The sequence below is a fragment of the Hippocampus zosterae genome, chromosome 2 (assembly GCF_025434085.1).
Source record: "Hippocampus zosterae strain Florida chromosome 2, ASM2543408v3, whole genome shotgun sequence".
NCBI lineage: Eukaryota > Metazoa > Chordata > Actinopteri > Syngnathiformes > Syngnathidae > Hippocampus > Hippocampus zosterae.
This window is the reverse complement of record NC_067452.1, coordinates 7,648,108-7,665,957: the sequence shown is the minus strand read 5'-3', so window position 1 is coordinate 7,665,957 and position 17,850 is coordinate 7,648,108. Positions and strand designations below refer to the sequence as shown.

The 17,850-nt window shown below is 42.7% G+C and overlaps 1 protein-coding gene across 1 annotated transcript; it reads right to left on the bottom strand.

Annotated features, from left to right (window-relative positions):
• Positions 1-1,361: 1,361 nt before the first annotated feature.
• LOC127592491 (uncharacterized) lies at positions 1,362-17,463 on the bottom strand. The gene is made up of 2 exons (XM_052053275.1): positions 15,828-17,463; positions 1,362-1,836 (listed from the first exon to the last, which is right to left on the bottom strand). Exons 1-2 carry the CDS (start codon positions 16,278-16,280, stop codon positions 1,498-1,500), a joined length of 792 nt encoding a protein of 263 aa, XP_051909235.1. The 5' UTR covers positions 16,281-17,463; the 3' UTR covers positions 1,362-1,497.
• Between the last annotated feature and the right edge of the window lie 387 nt (positions 17,464-17,850).

The window sequence follows — 17,850 nt, the reverse complement described above, 5'->3', positions numbered from 1 at the left end:
GATGTTGTCATCCATACATCCGTTATTTGAGCTGCTTATCCTCATGAGGGTTGTGCGCATGTTGGAGCCTATCCCTGCTGTCGTCGGGCAGTCGGCGGGGTACACGCTGAACTGGTTGCCAGCCAATTGCAGCGCACACATGGACAAACAACAATTCATACCAACAATCACATCTCAAAAGAATTTCGAGTGTTCCATTAAACTACTATGCATGTTTTTCGAATGTGGGAGGAATCCAAAGTACCCAGAGAGAACCCACACAGGAAAGCCAGAGCCCTGAATCGAACCCTGGACCTGTGAGGTGGACATGCTAACCAGTCAACCATCAGTTATGACATTGTGTAAAACATAAATCATTACAGAAAAACAGAATACAATGATTTGGAGATCATGTTCAACCTATAAATTGAACCCTCCCTATAACACGGTTTAACTTTCACGGTTTTGGTTCTTTTTATCCGATGTCCATTTTCCCCCAAACTGTTTGAAATGTGTACTTGTCAGACCATAGAAAACTTTTTCACTTTGCAACAGTCCATTTTAGATGAGCTTCAGCCTGGAGAACCTGGCTCCGTTGCTGATAAATTTATTTTACTTTGTGTAGTATTAAGTAAGTTGCACTTATGGATGTAGCACTGAAATGTATTCACTGGCCTTGGCTTGCTGACGTGTTCCAGACCCCATGTAGTGATCTCCTTTCTACAGAGATGCTGTTTTACGATGCAGTGCCAACAGAGTGATCGAAGGTCAGGGACATTCAACATTGGTTTTTCGCTTTGCCGTTTAGATGTAGTTATTTCTCTAGGTTCTCTGAATCTTTTGGTGATGATATGAAGATGTCGTAGAAGTCGAAATCCCTAGAGTCCTTGCAGATGTACGCTGAGTCACATTGTACTTAAACTGTTCGACTATTTTCACACGCAGTTGCTCACGAAGAGGTGAACCTCACCTCATCTTTGCTTGTGAATGACTGAGAAAGTAGGGAAAGCTTCTTCTACTTGTGTGCTGTTTCTTGTATCGATGGATGCCGTATGAACATTTTTTGTTCATACGACATATTCCCCACTCATCCCATATTTTCTGGGATGAGTTCAGAGTGTTATTACATGTTGTTGGAGCTGTCTTCTATTATCCCAGTTTTGGGGGCCCGATCACCAGTGCTTTGAGTGGGCCGGTACGCACCAGTCCAGTGTACCAGTACTTCTCAGATTTAGCCTCTATCGCGTACTGGGACTTTTTACGGCATACGGGGACTTCACATGAGCCCACAGTACACTTTCTCTTGTAGTCTCTTGTGGTTCTACTTACATTATCCAATGTGCACCAGAATCACAATCATAATCATCTTTATTGGCCAAGTATGTAGAACACACAAGGAATTTGTCTTCGGTATAACACGCTGCACTAGTATCATCGTAAACAACAAAATCATTGCACCATTTTAGAGTAACCAGTAGTTTTGTAGTACCATTTTGTAGTACAAGAAGAGTGACTACGTCAGTGACTGTTTAAGGAGTTAATGGCTCGAGGGAAGAAGCTGTTTAAGTGTCTACTGGATTTGGTGTGCATGGATCTGTAGCGTCTGCCTGAGGCGAGGAGCTGGAAAAGGTGGTGGGCAGGGTGCGGGGGATCCAGGACGATTTTCCGTGCCCTTGTCTTGATTCTTGCAGTGTGCACGTCCTCAAGAGTGGGTAGGGCGCTGCCAACGATTTTTTCTGCCATCCTAACTGTCCGTTGAAGTCGGATTTTGTCCTTTTTTGTGGCGGCCCCAAACCAAACCGTGATGGAAGAACACAGGATTGATTCGATGACTGCCGTGTAGAACTGTCGTAGCACCTCCTGTGGCAGGCCATGCTTCCTCGGCAGCCTCAGGAAGTACATCCGCTGCCGGGCCCTTTTCAGGATGGAGATGTTGTTGACTTCCCACTTCATGTCCTGGGAGACTGTGATTCCCAGGAACTTGAAGGTCTCGACGGTTGACACAGGGCAGTTGGATAGTCTGAGGGGCAACTGTGGAGAAGAATGTTTCCTGAAGTCCACGATCATCTCTACAGTCTTGAGCGTGTTCAGCCCGAGGTTGTGTCGGCTGCACCAGAGCTCCAGCTGCTTCACTTGTTGGCGGTACGCAGACTCGTCGCCGTCTTTAATAAGACCGATGACCGTGGTGTCGTCTGCGAACTTTATGAGTTTGACAGCTGGATCTGTTGAGGTGCAATCGTTTGTGTAGAGAGAGAAGAGCAGTGGAGAGAGGACACATCCCTGTGGGGCTCCAGTGCTGGTGGTGCGTATTGATGATGTTGTTGCTCCCAGTCTCACCTGTTGTGTCCGTCCCGTCAGGAAGCTGAGGATCCACTGGCAGATCATGGGGACACACCGAGGTGGAGAAGTTTGGGGGTGAGGAGTTCCGGGATGATGGTGTTGAACGCAGAGCTGAAATCCACAAACAGAATCCTTGCGTAGGTCCCTGTTCTGTCGAGGTGCTCGAGGATGTAGTGCAGACCTATGTTGACTGCGTCTTCCACAGACCTGTTTGTCCGGTAGGCAAACTGGAGAGTGTCCAGCAGGGGTCCGGTGACGTTCTTTAGGTGGTTCAGCACAAGGCGTTCAAAGGACTTCATGACCACAGACGTCATGGCGACAGGCCTATAGTCGTTCAGTTCCGATGTTGCCGATTTCTTGGGAACTGGGATGATGGTAGACTGTTTGAAGCAGGATGGGACCTCACACAGCTCCAGGGATCTGTTGAAGATTTGTGTGAAGACCGGAGCCAGCTGGTCAGCGCAGACTTTCAGGCAGGAGGGGCACACTTTGTCGGGCCCCGGAGCTTTCTTGATCTTTTGCTGCTTGAAGAGCCGTCTCACGTCCTGTTCGTGGATCTGTAGTGGAGAAAAAGAGGGTGGGGGGGTTTCTGGTAGAGGTGGGTGTGTGTGGGAAATGGGGGTGTCCTTTTCAAATCGGCAGAAAAACAGTATGAGCCACACACCTTTCCTCGCGAGGTCGAATGTGTGGCAGAAAAAGGACATGAGGAAGAATTAAGAGTGAGGAAACTTAGGGGTGCGTTCGGAAATACACTCTCGCATACTACGCGCGTGTGTTTGCAAAGGCGAAATGCGCGCCTATCCCATTCATTTCTGAAAGCAGTCAGCACTGGCTCACTGTGTCCCCAGTCAGAGTGCCAAGTGCATGCACTGGCACTCCTTTTTTGGTGCACTCAGAATAATCCATCCACTATCCGAACTGAAATGTAAATATGAGCAACGCTCTAAGTTTCCCAACGGTCGGAGTCAACCAGTGAGCACTCTATTATATATCCAAATGTGCCGATAGTAGATGTAGTTGAAATTTTGAAATGGGTTATTTATTATAAATGACTCAACTTGTAAGACGCGTGTCAGAATGCAGTTGATAATGGCCAAGACAAGATTTATCAATACTCGTTCAGTTTACGTTCGGCTTTGAGGCTCTCCAGCTTCGCTGCACGAGTTCTGACATGAAACCAAGGCTCAGGTGATGATTTCAACTGTATAGTTTTTAATGAAGCCGCCAAATCCAGTATAGCACGGTGGGATGAGTGGAACCAATAGCTGAGTTAATACGCATTTGAAGGGGAAACACAGCTAATCAAAGGCATCATTGAACTGACCAGCATTGAGAGAGTTACACATTTGGTGGCTGTATTCCTGAGCGGCAGATTTAACAGCAGCACAAGAAAAAAACTAACTCAAAGAAAACTGTCACGTGATTGGAAATCACACTGTCCATGACTTTCAAGTTTGACACCGGCAGACCATAAGCAAGAACTCGGTCTTAAACGGTATCTCCGTGTTCATGTGAAGGGTTAGTTGCATATTAATAGAGATAAAATTAAAGGAATCAACAAGGCTTTAAAAGGCATTTGTCAGTGTTTTTTTTTTTCAGGACAGCACACATGAATAATAAAATCCCCCGTGAGGAGAATATGATCATACTCAAGCCTGACTTCATCAATATTTCAAAAGTAATTTAAAAAAAATCCTGTATTTAGCAGGATTTTTTTCAAAGAAATTGCTGCAAAGATGGTGATTGATGTGGCAAATATACAGTGTTTACATTTAAAATTGCTTTTTAAAAATACCCACCGTTCCTCCACCATGGTTCCTGGGTGTGTCCAAGGTGGCACAGTCAGGTGGCAACAATTCGAATAAAGTGATCTACTCACTGGTACCTATGCAGGTTTCCGTCAGACAGAGGAACTCCAGGTCACTGGTAAGGAAATACTACCTCAGGATAGATGCTTTGTTTGTCAATGCCCGGGTGTTTAACAACATAATCCTTGCGGGAGCAACAACAGGAGTGCATGTCTCTTCCCAACGGCAAGCTCGGCGAAATCCCCTCAAAAACTGGAGCTCGGCAAAGGAGACCTGGAAGGGAAGTAATGCCGTGACACTATGTGGTAGCCGCCGACTAGCGCTCGGCACAAGTCGACACGGTCCAAGATGCACCTGCCAGTGTGTAGAAGATTCCAGCCAGAATTGGACTTTATAAACATTGGCTCAGATAATGTGAACAAAAAAATATTTATTTTCAGAAAAAAGTGCCATGATAAAACGAGAGAAACAAAAGGCAAAAGGCAGGGAAAATCGTTTATCTCGAAAGGCCCAGAGAACCAAATCACAAGTACCAACCATTAATAACTTAGCAAAAAAAAAAAAAAAGACCACTTACAACAAAAACAGAGAGAAATAAAGGAGGAATGAGAACAACGGAGTGAAATTTGGAGTGTCTCTAAAATTGCAAATGCCTTGAGCAAGGTGAATTGTCATACACCGAGTCGTCAGAATGACAGTCCTTAAATCGTGGCTTGATCATGATGCGAGACATTTGCGGCGATCAAGGCAAACACCCATCGCTAACTGGAACGTAAAACAAAAACAGACGGAACATGATAGCGCCTGAATGGGAACGAGCGGAGGTCGAAGTCTGTTTCAGTTCCCGTTTTAGCTTCACCAGCTGACCACTGTTTGCTGCGGTGGTGGCTGCACTTCTGGCGTGAAGGGTGAGTTTGAACGGGAAACAGGTTAGCCGGTATGTCTCACGGGACCGGAGGCAATGTCTTCTCACCACCATGCTCAAATGCAGCCCAACTCCCGACGCAGTGTTGAAAATCTAATATAGATCGGCGATCATACACCAGCAGACCCAGTCAGAATAGCACCAAGCACTGTCAATAGAAAATCAGGCCAAAGCAGCAGGATCATCACACACTGGCACACTTTGTTTTCTGTTGTTTTTTTTTTTTTATGAAACAAAAAAATTAAGAAATGAACAGATAAAAAAAAAGATATGTGAAATATTCTGGTTTTAGTCAAAGTGACTAAAACATGCTGATGCTCATGTTTTTTTGAATGTGAAAATGTGATGTCAAAGTAGTGTGGTGTGTCGCGAGGAGACGTGTACCAGGAAGGGGAAAGAAAAAAAACAGTCGAAAGAAAAGAAAAAAAGATCAAAAGGAACATTTTTGGTCACCATCACACCATCTCTGCTTTCCAAAATGAGATGAGATGAGAATATTTTGTCCCACTTTTGCATATTAATAGCTTCCATAATACATCACCTTAACAACATTTTGTGAGAGCCTATCCACACGCAAAGCTGCACTCTCCAAAATCTATGTGCTGCTTCCTTCCGAAAATCTTGAACTCAAGCCAAATTGAGTATTTTAAAAACAGCCCATCTCCCCTTATTTAAAACAATCCACATAAACTGTATGTGCCATTCAACTGCCTGAATGTTGACTCACAAACCAGACATAGCTAGGTATAAAATTGTTATCCAGATTCGTCTTGTACAGTAAGTCAGCAAAATGTGTAATTCACGTCGATTGATGGCACACCCTGAATTAATAACAGTCTGGCAGGAGGGTGTGTATGTTATAATATATTTGGAAGGACCAGTAATTATAAAACTAGGCCATATTGCAATGGGAGATAATTAATGTTAGCCTGTCCCTGGGAGGGTTTGGTGGAGTGGGGGAAATTTTGACATAGACTATTCAATTATGCCGTTCCCTGTGGGTCCGGAAACTCCAGAATGTAGATCTAAATTGGGCACGTGACAAATCTCTCACCATGTTTGAAGGAGCAGGTCACAGATGTCAGTGTTGGAGCCAATACACTAACATGTGCTGGATCTAGTATGTAACAATGGTCCTGCGCAATGGCGTGGAGATCGGATTTCATCCATGATTGCAATTTATCATGAATGGGCGGTCCGTGCTTCGGACATCCGATTCATGTAAAATGTTCAAAAATGACAAAAAATGGACATAGGTGTTTTTTCACAGGACAGCGGCAACGTGCAATGAGGAAAGACCAGACCAATTGATGAGATGCTATAAAAAAAAGCCCCAAAATTGCACGATTGATTCAGCACCACATGTGATGCACTAATTGTATCGGAAATCACTTTGTTGATGAAATTAGGAATCGCTTCCCAAATGATTTTCCTGAGTTGACAGGTTTTAATAAGGTTGCAATTATGGACAAGATGCAAGCTGTCACACTTAGCCTTGAGACACTTTCCCAGTTGCATTTATGATTTGGCATCCGAACGGATGGAACAGGCTGCACAGACAATTATCGTTGATCAATGAATTGAAGAGGAATACAATGGCAGACTTCAAAATCAAAATGATTCTATAAGACTCCATAAGAGCTGAAGGGTGACATCTGCTCATATTTAGTCAATTGAAACCTTTGCCGTGGTCTTTTGTGTTTCTCCACAATATTTGATTAAAATAGAGCAATGATGTGTGCCTTCCGCCATATTTAGTCTCGCCTGTATAACATGTTCATGCCCGCAGTAAACCAGGCTCGTCTTTGGAGCCACCTGTTAGCCTTGATACACTGCTTACTGGAGACTTTGTGGAGACGGGTTGATACAAGCTAAGAATCGGTTTAGGAGACACTGAAGTCTCGAGGTCGCACCATAGTCTCTGTACCGTCCTGATGAAATAAATATGTTGTATCTCCTTGGTGTGGGTGCACCATATTATTTACTGAATATTCCGGGCACCGTGGATGCCCGGAATATTCTGCAAATAAAACCTTCAAAGGTGCTGTTCATTGACGCCAGCCTGTATTTGCATAATCAACATCCTCATCATCCAAAATCAACGAACACGCGGAGGAAAGAAGGCCACTCTCCTCCAACAGGGCTTACCAGTAATATATCTCTTGCCTCTCCATTGTAACTAGCACACTGTACATTGAAGATATAGGTCACTTATGTGAACATGGGAATTGGAGACTTCACATTCGACCCTGTACTGTGAGCCACCGCAACACCTGCATGTTGGATGCTGTCCTAAAATGCTAAAAATATCACCCATGACACTGGAGAGGAATATGAGTCGAGGGGTGGCTGACGTATAGATGTAAAGAATAACTACAAAATAGGTCAGGCTTTATTGTTGTGCGTTCCATTTTCAATGTGACTGTTCCGCGCACCTCCATGTCCAGGTATCACCAATAACACATCAAAGGACTGTCATGTGATGAAAAATAACATCAAAGAAGAGTGTCGGTTTTTAGGTTGGCATGTTGAAGAATGGCAAATATGGTGGGTAAAAATAAAGCGCGGATACATCTCGGACACATTTATACAGCTGTCTCTCACTCTAGCTTGTACCTCAAATATGATTTGCAACTGCACCTGAGGAAACAAAATCGATCGGAGAAAAGAAAGGCGTGACTAATCACTTACCAATTAATTTCTCATGCACATCGTGGCCATGGCAGGTTTTTTTAAGCATATTTGCTCCTGGGTTCCGGCAAACATTTTTTTTTGGGGGGGGGGGTTAAACAGACAAACTCACACTGAAGCTTTCATACCATTAAAAAACATTCTCAAAATGGAGGGATCGACCATGTCGCTAAAACAGATGATAGGCAAATGTAAAATTAAGGAGAAAAAAAACTGAAGGAAGCTTGTTAAAAAGCACGATGCAATGCAAAATGCGGTGGTAGTTTGCATCTCTCCAAAGTACTTCACCCCCCCGGTTGCACAGAAATGACACATATATAGACATGCCATGCCATTGCGCATGCCTCTTGAAGCTTAGTGCACAATGATCAGTTAGTGAGGGCAAAGCGTCGGTGCACAACCTTGGTCGTGACAAAGAGCGAAATAACAAGGATGCCTGCACGTTCTGCTGAATAGTCTTGTATATAATGCCATACAATCACAAGTGGCATTAATAACCTTCCATAGGACAGAATATTTTCTTCTCTCCCTTTTTTTTTCGATCGTCCCTTTGTAATAGTAAACCTTGTAAAATTCGTTTGCGAAATGATCAAGGTATAAAGTCATTCTCAACATCCATGCATTGCCTTTGATGGGAAAGGCATGGGCTTGACCAGGATAATGAACCAAAACACAGCTAAAAACACCCAAAAATAGCTCAGAGCAAAACATTGGTTTATACTGAAGTAGCCTTCGGTGAACCTTGATCTAAACCCTACCGTATTGAACATCAGTGAAAGGAGCTGAAACATGCCATCTGGTGTGCTCATCAAGTGTGGGCCAAAATACCCGTAGAGAGGTCTCACTGAAAGTTCCAAAAAGGTGTTCAACTGCTTGAATTGCCTCAAACGTTTGTGCAGCACAATATGAAGAAGAACTTTGAGTTTTCATTGATCATGGAGGCGTTACATAGACAAAAGTGAGAATGTTCAGCCTGAAGGATGACGGTGTTGTGAAATCCTGATCTCTTGGTTGCCTGCAGTTGGACTGAATTACATTTGTTACCAGTGGCTGGATGAAAGGCAATGATGAACGATCCCCCCCCCACACACACACACACCCAACCTGAATGGCTGATGAGGTTAGAGCCTCGAAACAGATAGATACAATGTTATGTTGGATAATTTCACTGTTGACACAAATACTGATCCCGACAGGAAGATGCCGCATTGCTTGAATAACACAACTATTTATTTGTTTCCTCACATCGTACTGTTTCCTCGACTGTTTTTATTCTGCTATTAGGATTTGATATGAAGAATTATACTTAGCTTATATTGGTTACTAAAATGACTCAATGTGAGAATGTGTTATTGTTACTGTCATTTTCGAACATTTTAGTACAAAAATGACAGGAAGTTCAAAAATGACAGTGACAAAGAGACCTTAGGATACAGGACATAAAGGAATTCATCTTGGCTTTACTCAAACTTTATGTTTGCGTTTTGCAGTCACCGCAGTGTTTTCTCTTCATACACTACTTTTGAATTTGTGTGAGTGCGGAACTGCGAACTATCAAGCTGAGGGCTATTTATTGCTACCACGGAAATTTCCAGTAGCTAAAATTAGCATTGTCACTTTGATTTGAGCATCGAAAGGTAATTAATTGCCCATTAGGTTGGAAATCCCACCCCATCTTTGAGCTTAGGCCAACGAGTGAAAACTGGGCCAATGTTGATCCTTGACTGCCCATTTATCTGGGTTGGGTCTCCTTTTATTTATTTATTTTTTGTCTACTCAGACAAAACTTCATTTCTTTGGTTGTTTTGCAACTTCTGCCACTACAGCAGTAATGATGCGTAGACTTTCAAATCGACTTCTGTTGTAACAAATGGGGAAAGGGGGAAGTGATGCATGCCGTCTAGCAGTGGTCCCCAACCTTTTTTGTGTCACGGGCTAGTTGAGTCAAGTACATCCTGTTTACGGACCGGAAACCTTTATTTCATTGCTTATAAATGGCCAGCTTTAAAGCAATGGTACTGACAACAAAGATAATTATACAGTATTTCAACATTTCATTGAACAGAGAGTTGTTTTTTTCCCCATTCATTTCAAACACATGCAGAATAAAATAAAATAACACAGTGAACTACAACGTAATGAACCTTCGTGTTGCTTTAAGAAGACTGTCATTTATGTTCGTGCCTTGATTCTTTTTGGAAAATAAATCTGTTCAACCACAATTAAAAAGGAAGGAAGATGAGCTGTGCTGACAGGATGATTTTTATTTTATTTTTTCTCTCAAATGGTCTTCTGGTTCAGGGCAGGCTCGCAACACCCTGACATGAAGCATCTTTGGTAGCGATGCTCAGAGCGGTGTCCTGCGACACCACATATCACTTCAACTATACATCACAAGCACAGAGTGCTTTCAAGGTTTTCTCTCTCAAAATATCCCGGAATAAGTCAAGTCAAGTCAAGTCAACAGTATTTATAGAGCACTTTCAAACAGCCATCGCTGCATACAAAGTGCTGTACATGGAGCGATTTAACATATACAATAAACAGTAAGACGAATCAGTAATGAGTAATAAGTAATAAGGCGGTAGAAAGCACCAAGCAGTAAAATCAAGAGCAAATCTAAGTCATGCTGAGTCAAACGCCAAAGAATACAAGTGAGTTTTGAGGAGGGAATAAGTCTGAGTCGGCCATCTGGCTGAACTAGGTCACTATGGTTCACACTTTTAGTGAAGGAACACTTTTGCCGAGGTCAGAGGACAATAGAAATAGATGCCAACCATACAATCAGGTCAATGGATTGCACCTCACAAATCAGTTGCTTGTAAATGCATGAAACCATTTCTTGCTCGAAAAGGAACAGTGTTTTTGAGCCTGTGTGCATGCGTTCATTGATAATTTGGCAGCCATAAAGAGTCATTTATATATTTTTTTGCAAACCAATAAAAGCAGATTATTTCCACATTTTCAACCTAACTATAAAGCTCAGTTCACTTCACTGGACTCAAATAATAAACCTTGGTCTGGCTTGTTTCTCCACCGCAGAGTGTGTATGTAGGCAGGATAGTGTAAGCTGCATCAACTACATAAACAGTCACTTGCATAGTGTGGGCGGCCAGGCCAGCGCCTAGGGCAGGTTAACCACAACAAACATGTTGGATCACTCGCCTGTTGTTCACTGTTTTTTGAAACATTTGAGGAAATCATACTTAATACTCAGGTTTGACAACACTGAACTGTGTGAAAAGATATCAAAATTGGCATAGTGCACACGATATGCTGCGAACATCAGTCCTGGAAAAAAAAAAATAAAATCAGGTGTGTGGGGTTTAATCAGTGGCGGGCCGTGCATTTCAACCTCAGGTCTTCAGTGACGTCACATACATTAACACAATACATTATAGGCTCGTCAAGCAGCACTTAATTTCAGGAACATTTAAAACCATAAAGTATGCATTCACAATTAAGAGCAGGAAACTACATTTATAGATATTGTCAAAAATAAAAAGGTGATTTAAAAATACTAAATAAAATGCCACCAAAATTACGAGTGATCATAAACAAGTCTGTCCAATAAATTGCGCAATGTTGCAGTTTCATATAAGACACCAACCAAACAACAGAAAAACAAACTATTATTTGAAAATAAAGGAAACAGATCATTTGCATTTTGAGAATCGGCTATACAACAGCAAATAACTGACAATGTTGAGCAGCTGAGACTGAACGAACTTTAGTGCACGAAGGTGACTACAATGCACCATTATAAACTGCAGGTGAGCAGATTTATTTGAAACATTTTTGTATCTTTGTCATTTTATTTTGTTACCATGAATTTAATACTAACGAAATAAAATGACAAGAAGAAATGTAAAATAAAATTCATTTACTCACCAATGTAGTGCCTGTTCACTGAGCTGCACATCTACGCAAGTGTTCCCAAACGTTTTTAAACGCACCGTAGTTTGTAAGTGCCCAGCCGTGCTCTGATGTTTCCTTGCTGCCTTGGTAAAACAACTTAAATGGGTAAATCGAGTGTGGCTCCAAACACCAAATCGGTCCGTTGCAAGCAATCGGCATTCCCAGCAGTACAATTTGCAGTGTTTCTCAGAGGCTGTGAGCCCCGGGTACCGTTCATAATTGCTCATCTGAAAATAACGGACAAACCCTTTTCCTTGCTGGGACAGGCTAGCTAGCGCAGGAGTTGGGCGACCTTTTCGCACAATATCCACCTTTTCGTGGAAGGTCCATCTTGAAAATTGTGTGGAAAGTAGTTCAGCAACTTGGTTGCAGCTGCCGCTGTTGTGAAAGCGCTATATAAATCAGCATGTATTGTATTGTATTGTAACCAGATCAACGTCGTCTTCTTTGGCCGTTTTGGGTTAAAATGCAGTGATAGCTCCCTCTAGCAGGCGCTAATCCGATCACCGAACGCGCACGTCCAGTTTCCATGTAAGGCATTCTAGCTGGCCCCAGTGCGCAGACTCGTGATCTGATTGGCTATTGCAACCTGACTGTGCCCGTTCATTTACGGCGCACAGGGGCCTGCTCTGTTTAATCTGAAGGCCCCGAGCAAATGTAATTGACCTGGTAACACAAGCTATCTGAAATATGATTGGTTAAAAACTACCATAATAAATAAGTTATTTATCGAGTGGCTTTCAATATTATTTAAAATAAATAAAAAAATTTAATGTATTTAAAAATAACATTGAAAGCCACTTGATGAAGTGGAAATAATAATATAGAGAATAATTGTATTTACATATTTATGAAAATAAAATAACATGAATTAAATGTATTTATGTTATTGTATGATTGTTTAGGCCAGCAGAGAAGGCCTTGCTGACCCTGAGGGTCCGCCACTGGGTTTAATAACTAGTGTCATGACTTTTTTGAGCAAACCATTTCTTTGATTCTTTTCATACAAATAATTGGGTCTTTAGAGTGCCTGATTGTTTGTCAAGTAACATCGCATATTAACATATTGGTAGTCAAGTTTAAATCGCTGTCCTACTGATGAAGTGCCACCAGAACTGAAAATATAATTGATGCGTTTGTGTCTTCATGGGTGCTCTGGTTACTTTTTTCTCAAAGTAAAAATGTATATTCAGGGGTGTAAACTGGTTGCTGGGGTGGAACAACATTCAACAGTCATGTCTGACTTGATCATTTGCTACTGGTTGATTTCATTTGGGGCTTTTAATCGAGGATGATAAGTGGATTTTAATTCTCGTGAAATGGAGAATTGTAAGAGATATTTTGATTTTTTTTTTTAAATAATTGTAGGAGGGAAAAAATGCATAATATATGTCCTTTATGTGCTTATCGGAGTAGGGTATAGTGAGCAAGCAAGGCAAGGGTCGTCGTAAATGTCAATGGCTCTCTTTGCTCTTGTTGATTCCGGTGCAGATGACAACTTCATCAATCGCAGCCTGGTAGAGCAGATGGGTAATGACCGACTGCTGCTATCCACTGCGATTAAAGCCTGAGCTCTCAATGGACACCTTATTTACCCTGTCAAACAGGAGATTGTATTGGTGTCCCTTGTAGTCTCTGGTAACCATCGGGAGGTAATGTTTTTGAAAGTCTTCTAGTTGATTTAATACTTGGCCTAGATTGAGTCAAGATCCACAATCCAAATATAGATTGGACAGGGAGTGAGATCACTGACTGGAGCCACTTTTGCCATAACAATTGGAGATTTGAAGAGACAGGTTATTTTTGCTCCTGTCCTGATTCACCTTGACCGACTCAAATTAATTGTCGACACTGATGCTTTGGATGTGTTGCATAGTGCAGGTCTTGGTGTTTCGGGAAGAATGGTAAACGCCTTATTTTCACATAGACTCACCAGCCGAGCCAAAGTACAGTAATAGGGCCAAGGAAGTCGTGGCAGTGAAATTGGCTTGAACACCCATTCATTTTTAAACCAATCATTGGAACGTGGAGTAAATCTGGTCGGCCAAACATCTGTACTCGAAATACGACAAGTATGTGCTAATTCTTTGATTGATTGACATTTACATTCTCTTCTCATCTCAGTTTCCAAAGTATTATACCTGATGCACTCTCTCGTCAATTCACTCCTGAGAACGACAAGTCAGAAACCATTCTCTTTTCTATATCACCTGAATTTGTGGAGCACAGAGTTCGCATGGGTCGAGTTTCCGTGACAGAATAATGACTGTGCAATTTCATTAGTTAAGAGCCGCGTGCCGATGTGCCAGAGTTTGGAGGTCAGCCTGTTCCGACATGCTCATTTTGCAAGATCCCAAGTACAGGCTAATCGTCATCGCACCCCCATCGTCCAACTATCCTGCCGTGCAAAGGGTGTGGCTTAGGCCTTGTCGACATGTAGCTCGGTATTTTGCAAATTGGAGACATTTTTCAGCACTTCGCCCCGTCATCCACAATTCCCTAAAGATTATTTTCATTAAAAGCTAAGGTTTCTGAAAACTCAGGCCTTGTCTACACATACCCTGGCTTTTTAATAGAACAAATATTTCCCCCCTCTCTGTGGAGGAAAACACTGTTTCTTCGGTTTAAAAAAAAACACATCCACACCACACCCACATCACTGCATGTCAATAAGAGCAGTTGTCCAGATGCCGAATGGCAAGAGGTCATCCCGAAGGCAGACCAAGCACACCACTTGGTGTATAGTATCCTGGTGATACTGTAGTTAAAGCTTTTCAAAACCAGCTGCCACCAGTAGTCCCCTGCCACCCGGAGCCATCCAGCCAGAGGGGCTGGGCCGCAGGAGCCTCACCATTGGATAACGTTCGCTGCCAGGCACTGCTACCCGAGAGCCAGCGACAAGAAAACAGTTTGCAACCTTGAAAACTCTTAGCGAATCTCTGGCAAATATCTTTGTGACCTTGAACCTTGATAAAAACGTCACCGCTGAATAGAATACAGATGTGAAACAATTCTATTCAATATCTTTGGTGGTAAATATTTGTTGATCAACTTAATCTGTCGGATCATTGTAACAGATTTAAAAAGCAAGATAAAGTGTGCTATATTACATAAGTCACATTTTGTCAAAAATGAGCACAGGGGGACGGAGCTCTGACTACGTTTGCCCCTGGGCATCCAAATGACGAGCTATGGCCCATTCGCGGCTTGTGCATTGATGACGCAAGGCAGCTTGGAGCTGCAAGAACTCGTTTGAATTGGATGCCATGGCCATTAACCCTTCTGTACTGTACGTCTTGGTAATATGCTTCAACTCAGCAAAGGGGTACCTTTCTCCGGTCTGTTAGGAGGGAACTGGTGAGGTGACAAATGGACAGCACGAACACTGAACCTTGTGCCTCCAATTGACATGTTAAGAAACTCATTACAGCTATTTTTGTTCATTTCCAACCTGTTGAGAAAAAAAGAACTTCACACATTTTTATTTTTTAATATCCTGAGCAATAAGTGTTAGTAATTAATTAGTTAGTAATTAGCGTATACACTTGTCACCATTGAAATAAACCACAACTCAACGGTAGTTATATAATTAACAGAAAACAAGTCCTATGCAGGGGTAATGTTATATTAGTAAGCTACATCAACATTCATATCAGAATCAGAATCAGAATCATCTTTATTGGCCAAGTATGTAGAACACACAAGGAATTTGTCTCCGGTATAACACACTGCACTAGTATCATCGTAAACAACAAAATCATTGAACCATTTTAGAGTATACCAGTAGTTTTGTAGTACCATTTTGTGGTGCAAGAAGAGCGACTATGTCAGTGACTGTTTAAGGAGTTAATGGCTAGAGGGAAGAAGCTGTTTAAGTGTCTACTGGATTTGGTGCGCATGGATCTGTAGCGCCTGCCTGAGGGGAATAGCTGGAAAAGGTGGTAGGCAGGGTGCGGCGGATCCTTGAGGAATTTCTGTGCCCTTGTCTTGATTCTTGCAGTGTGCAAGTCCTCAAGAGTGGGTACGGCGGTGCCAACGATTTTTTCTGCCGCCCTAACTGTCCGTTGAAGTCGGATTTTGTCCTTTTTTGTGGCGGCCCCAAACCAAACCATGATGGAAGAACACAGGATTGATTCGATGACTGCCGTGTAGAACTGTCGTAGCACCTCCTGTGGCAGGCCATGCTTCCTCAGCAGCCTCAGGAAGTACATCCGTTGCCGGGCCCTTTTCAGGATGGAGATGGTGTTGACTTCCCACTTCATGTCCTGGGAGACTGTGATTCCCAGGAACTTGAAGGTCTCGACGGTTGACACAGGGCAGTTGGATAGTGTGAGGGGCAACTGTGGAGAAGAATGTTTCCTGAAGTCCACGATCATCTCTACAGTCTTGAGCGTGTTCAGCCCGAGGTTGTGTCGGCCGCACCAGAGCTCCAGCTGCTCCACTTGTTGGCGGTACGCAGACTCGTCGCCGTCTTTGATGAGACCGATGACCGTGGTGTCGTCTGCGAACTTTACGAGTTTGACAGCTGGATCTGTTGAGGTGCAATCGTTTGTGTAGAGAGAGAAGACCAGTGGCGAGAGGACACATCCCTGTGGGGCTCCAGTGCTGGTGGTGCGCATTGATGATGTTGTTGCTCCCAGTCTCACCTGTTGTGTCCGTCCCGTCAGGAAGCTGAGGATCCACTGGCAGATCGTAGGGGACACACCGAGGTGGAGTAGTTTGGGGGTGAGGAGTTCCGGGATGATGGTGTTGAACGCAGAGCTGAAATCCACAAACAGAATCACTGGAAAGAAGCCGCAGAAAGGACCCTAGACGAGGTAAAATTGACCGAGCGAGCATCTTTGATGGACAGCATGGTCCGTACGTGACAACGATTACATGACTTGATGCGCGTTTCCCTCTGAAATGCTTCAACTCGTTCACCACATTCTGACTTTTGTGACATATTTTTGTTTCCAACTCATCAACCATGTGCCAAATATACTTTTCAATTTCCCTGTATGAGGAAAATATGAAAATGCAGAATGCCACAACAACTCAGATTAGACTTTATTTTTGATGCACTATTATCTTTTGGTGTGCACTGAGAGGGTGAGAACAGTGCACAATTACACATGTGGGTAGTTTAGAGGGAACATTGGTGATGGGGTACACTGTGGACTGAATGCTAGATTTTGTTCCATTATAGAGTAAAATATTATGCCGGACATGGAAAGGAAAGTATGAGCCAGGCAGCAAATAGTAAAAAGTTTTTTTGTGTGTTACTTGGTCTGCTCATAATTACAAAAAAAAAGAAACTGCAAATTGACAGTTTAAACGTAGCATAACCTCCATGTCGGATACTTTAAGTCAGATGCAAGCACGATGGGTAAGGCTGCAGAATACATATGAGCATCTCCGAGATTGCGTGTGAAAGGCAACCGGCTATGGCCAATTCCCTTGCAGTGACAGTACTCTGTGAGCCATATTCCGCTCCTGCTCTGGGCATGGTGACATGCACCGTTTCGTTACGTCACACGCACACATAGGCACACTCCTACGGGCAAGTGAGTCAAGCTGAGGGCCCCAGCAGAGACTAGGCATTTCAGACCCAAGTAGTGAGTGTGTGGAAGGCCTCATCTTAAGAAATACCACTTAATACAGAACATATACGAAGACCTTTGCGATACTCACAAATGACATGAGGTTTGTGTCAGTATTTAATCGCTGAGTTCAGTCAATGTCGAACTGTTCTATTTGTCTATCTATCACACACACACACACACACACACACACGCACACACACACACACACACACGCACACACACACACTGGTTTTTGTTTTGTTTTTTTCAATTGCCTGCACAAAACATTGATGGTTTACTGTCTGACCGTATTACTGCCACACAGGTTTTTCATCTAATATGAAATCACATAGGAAAATCAGTAAATCTTAAAACCATTAGGGAAACTTCAACTTGAAAGCTTTATGGAACGTTACGTCCGAGAAAAAAACCTCACATATTTTAAATGCAATCAATGTGAACTATTGATTAATAGCAAATCACCTTGTTCAGTGTACACGTGAACTATCATCATTGTAAATAATAGTAAATAAAAAGTCTCCTTTTATTATGAGGTGGATCTACGGAAGATGAATTCTCACTTTAAAGTCAGAAGTCTGAGATTAAAGTGAGAATCTTGCCAAAC

Coding starts and splice junctions, on each gene's coding strand:
- LOC127592491 (XM_052053275.1), bottom strand. CDS start 16,280: ATGCGCACCACCAGCACTGGAGCCCCACAGGGATGTGTCCTCTCGCCA. Junction 1,837..15,827: donor AGCATGGCCTGCCACAGGAG/GTGCTACGACAG, acceptor CTGCCACAGGAG/GTGCTACGACAGTTCTACAC.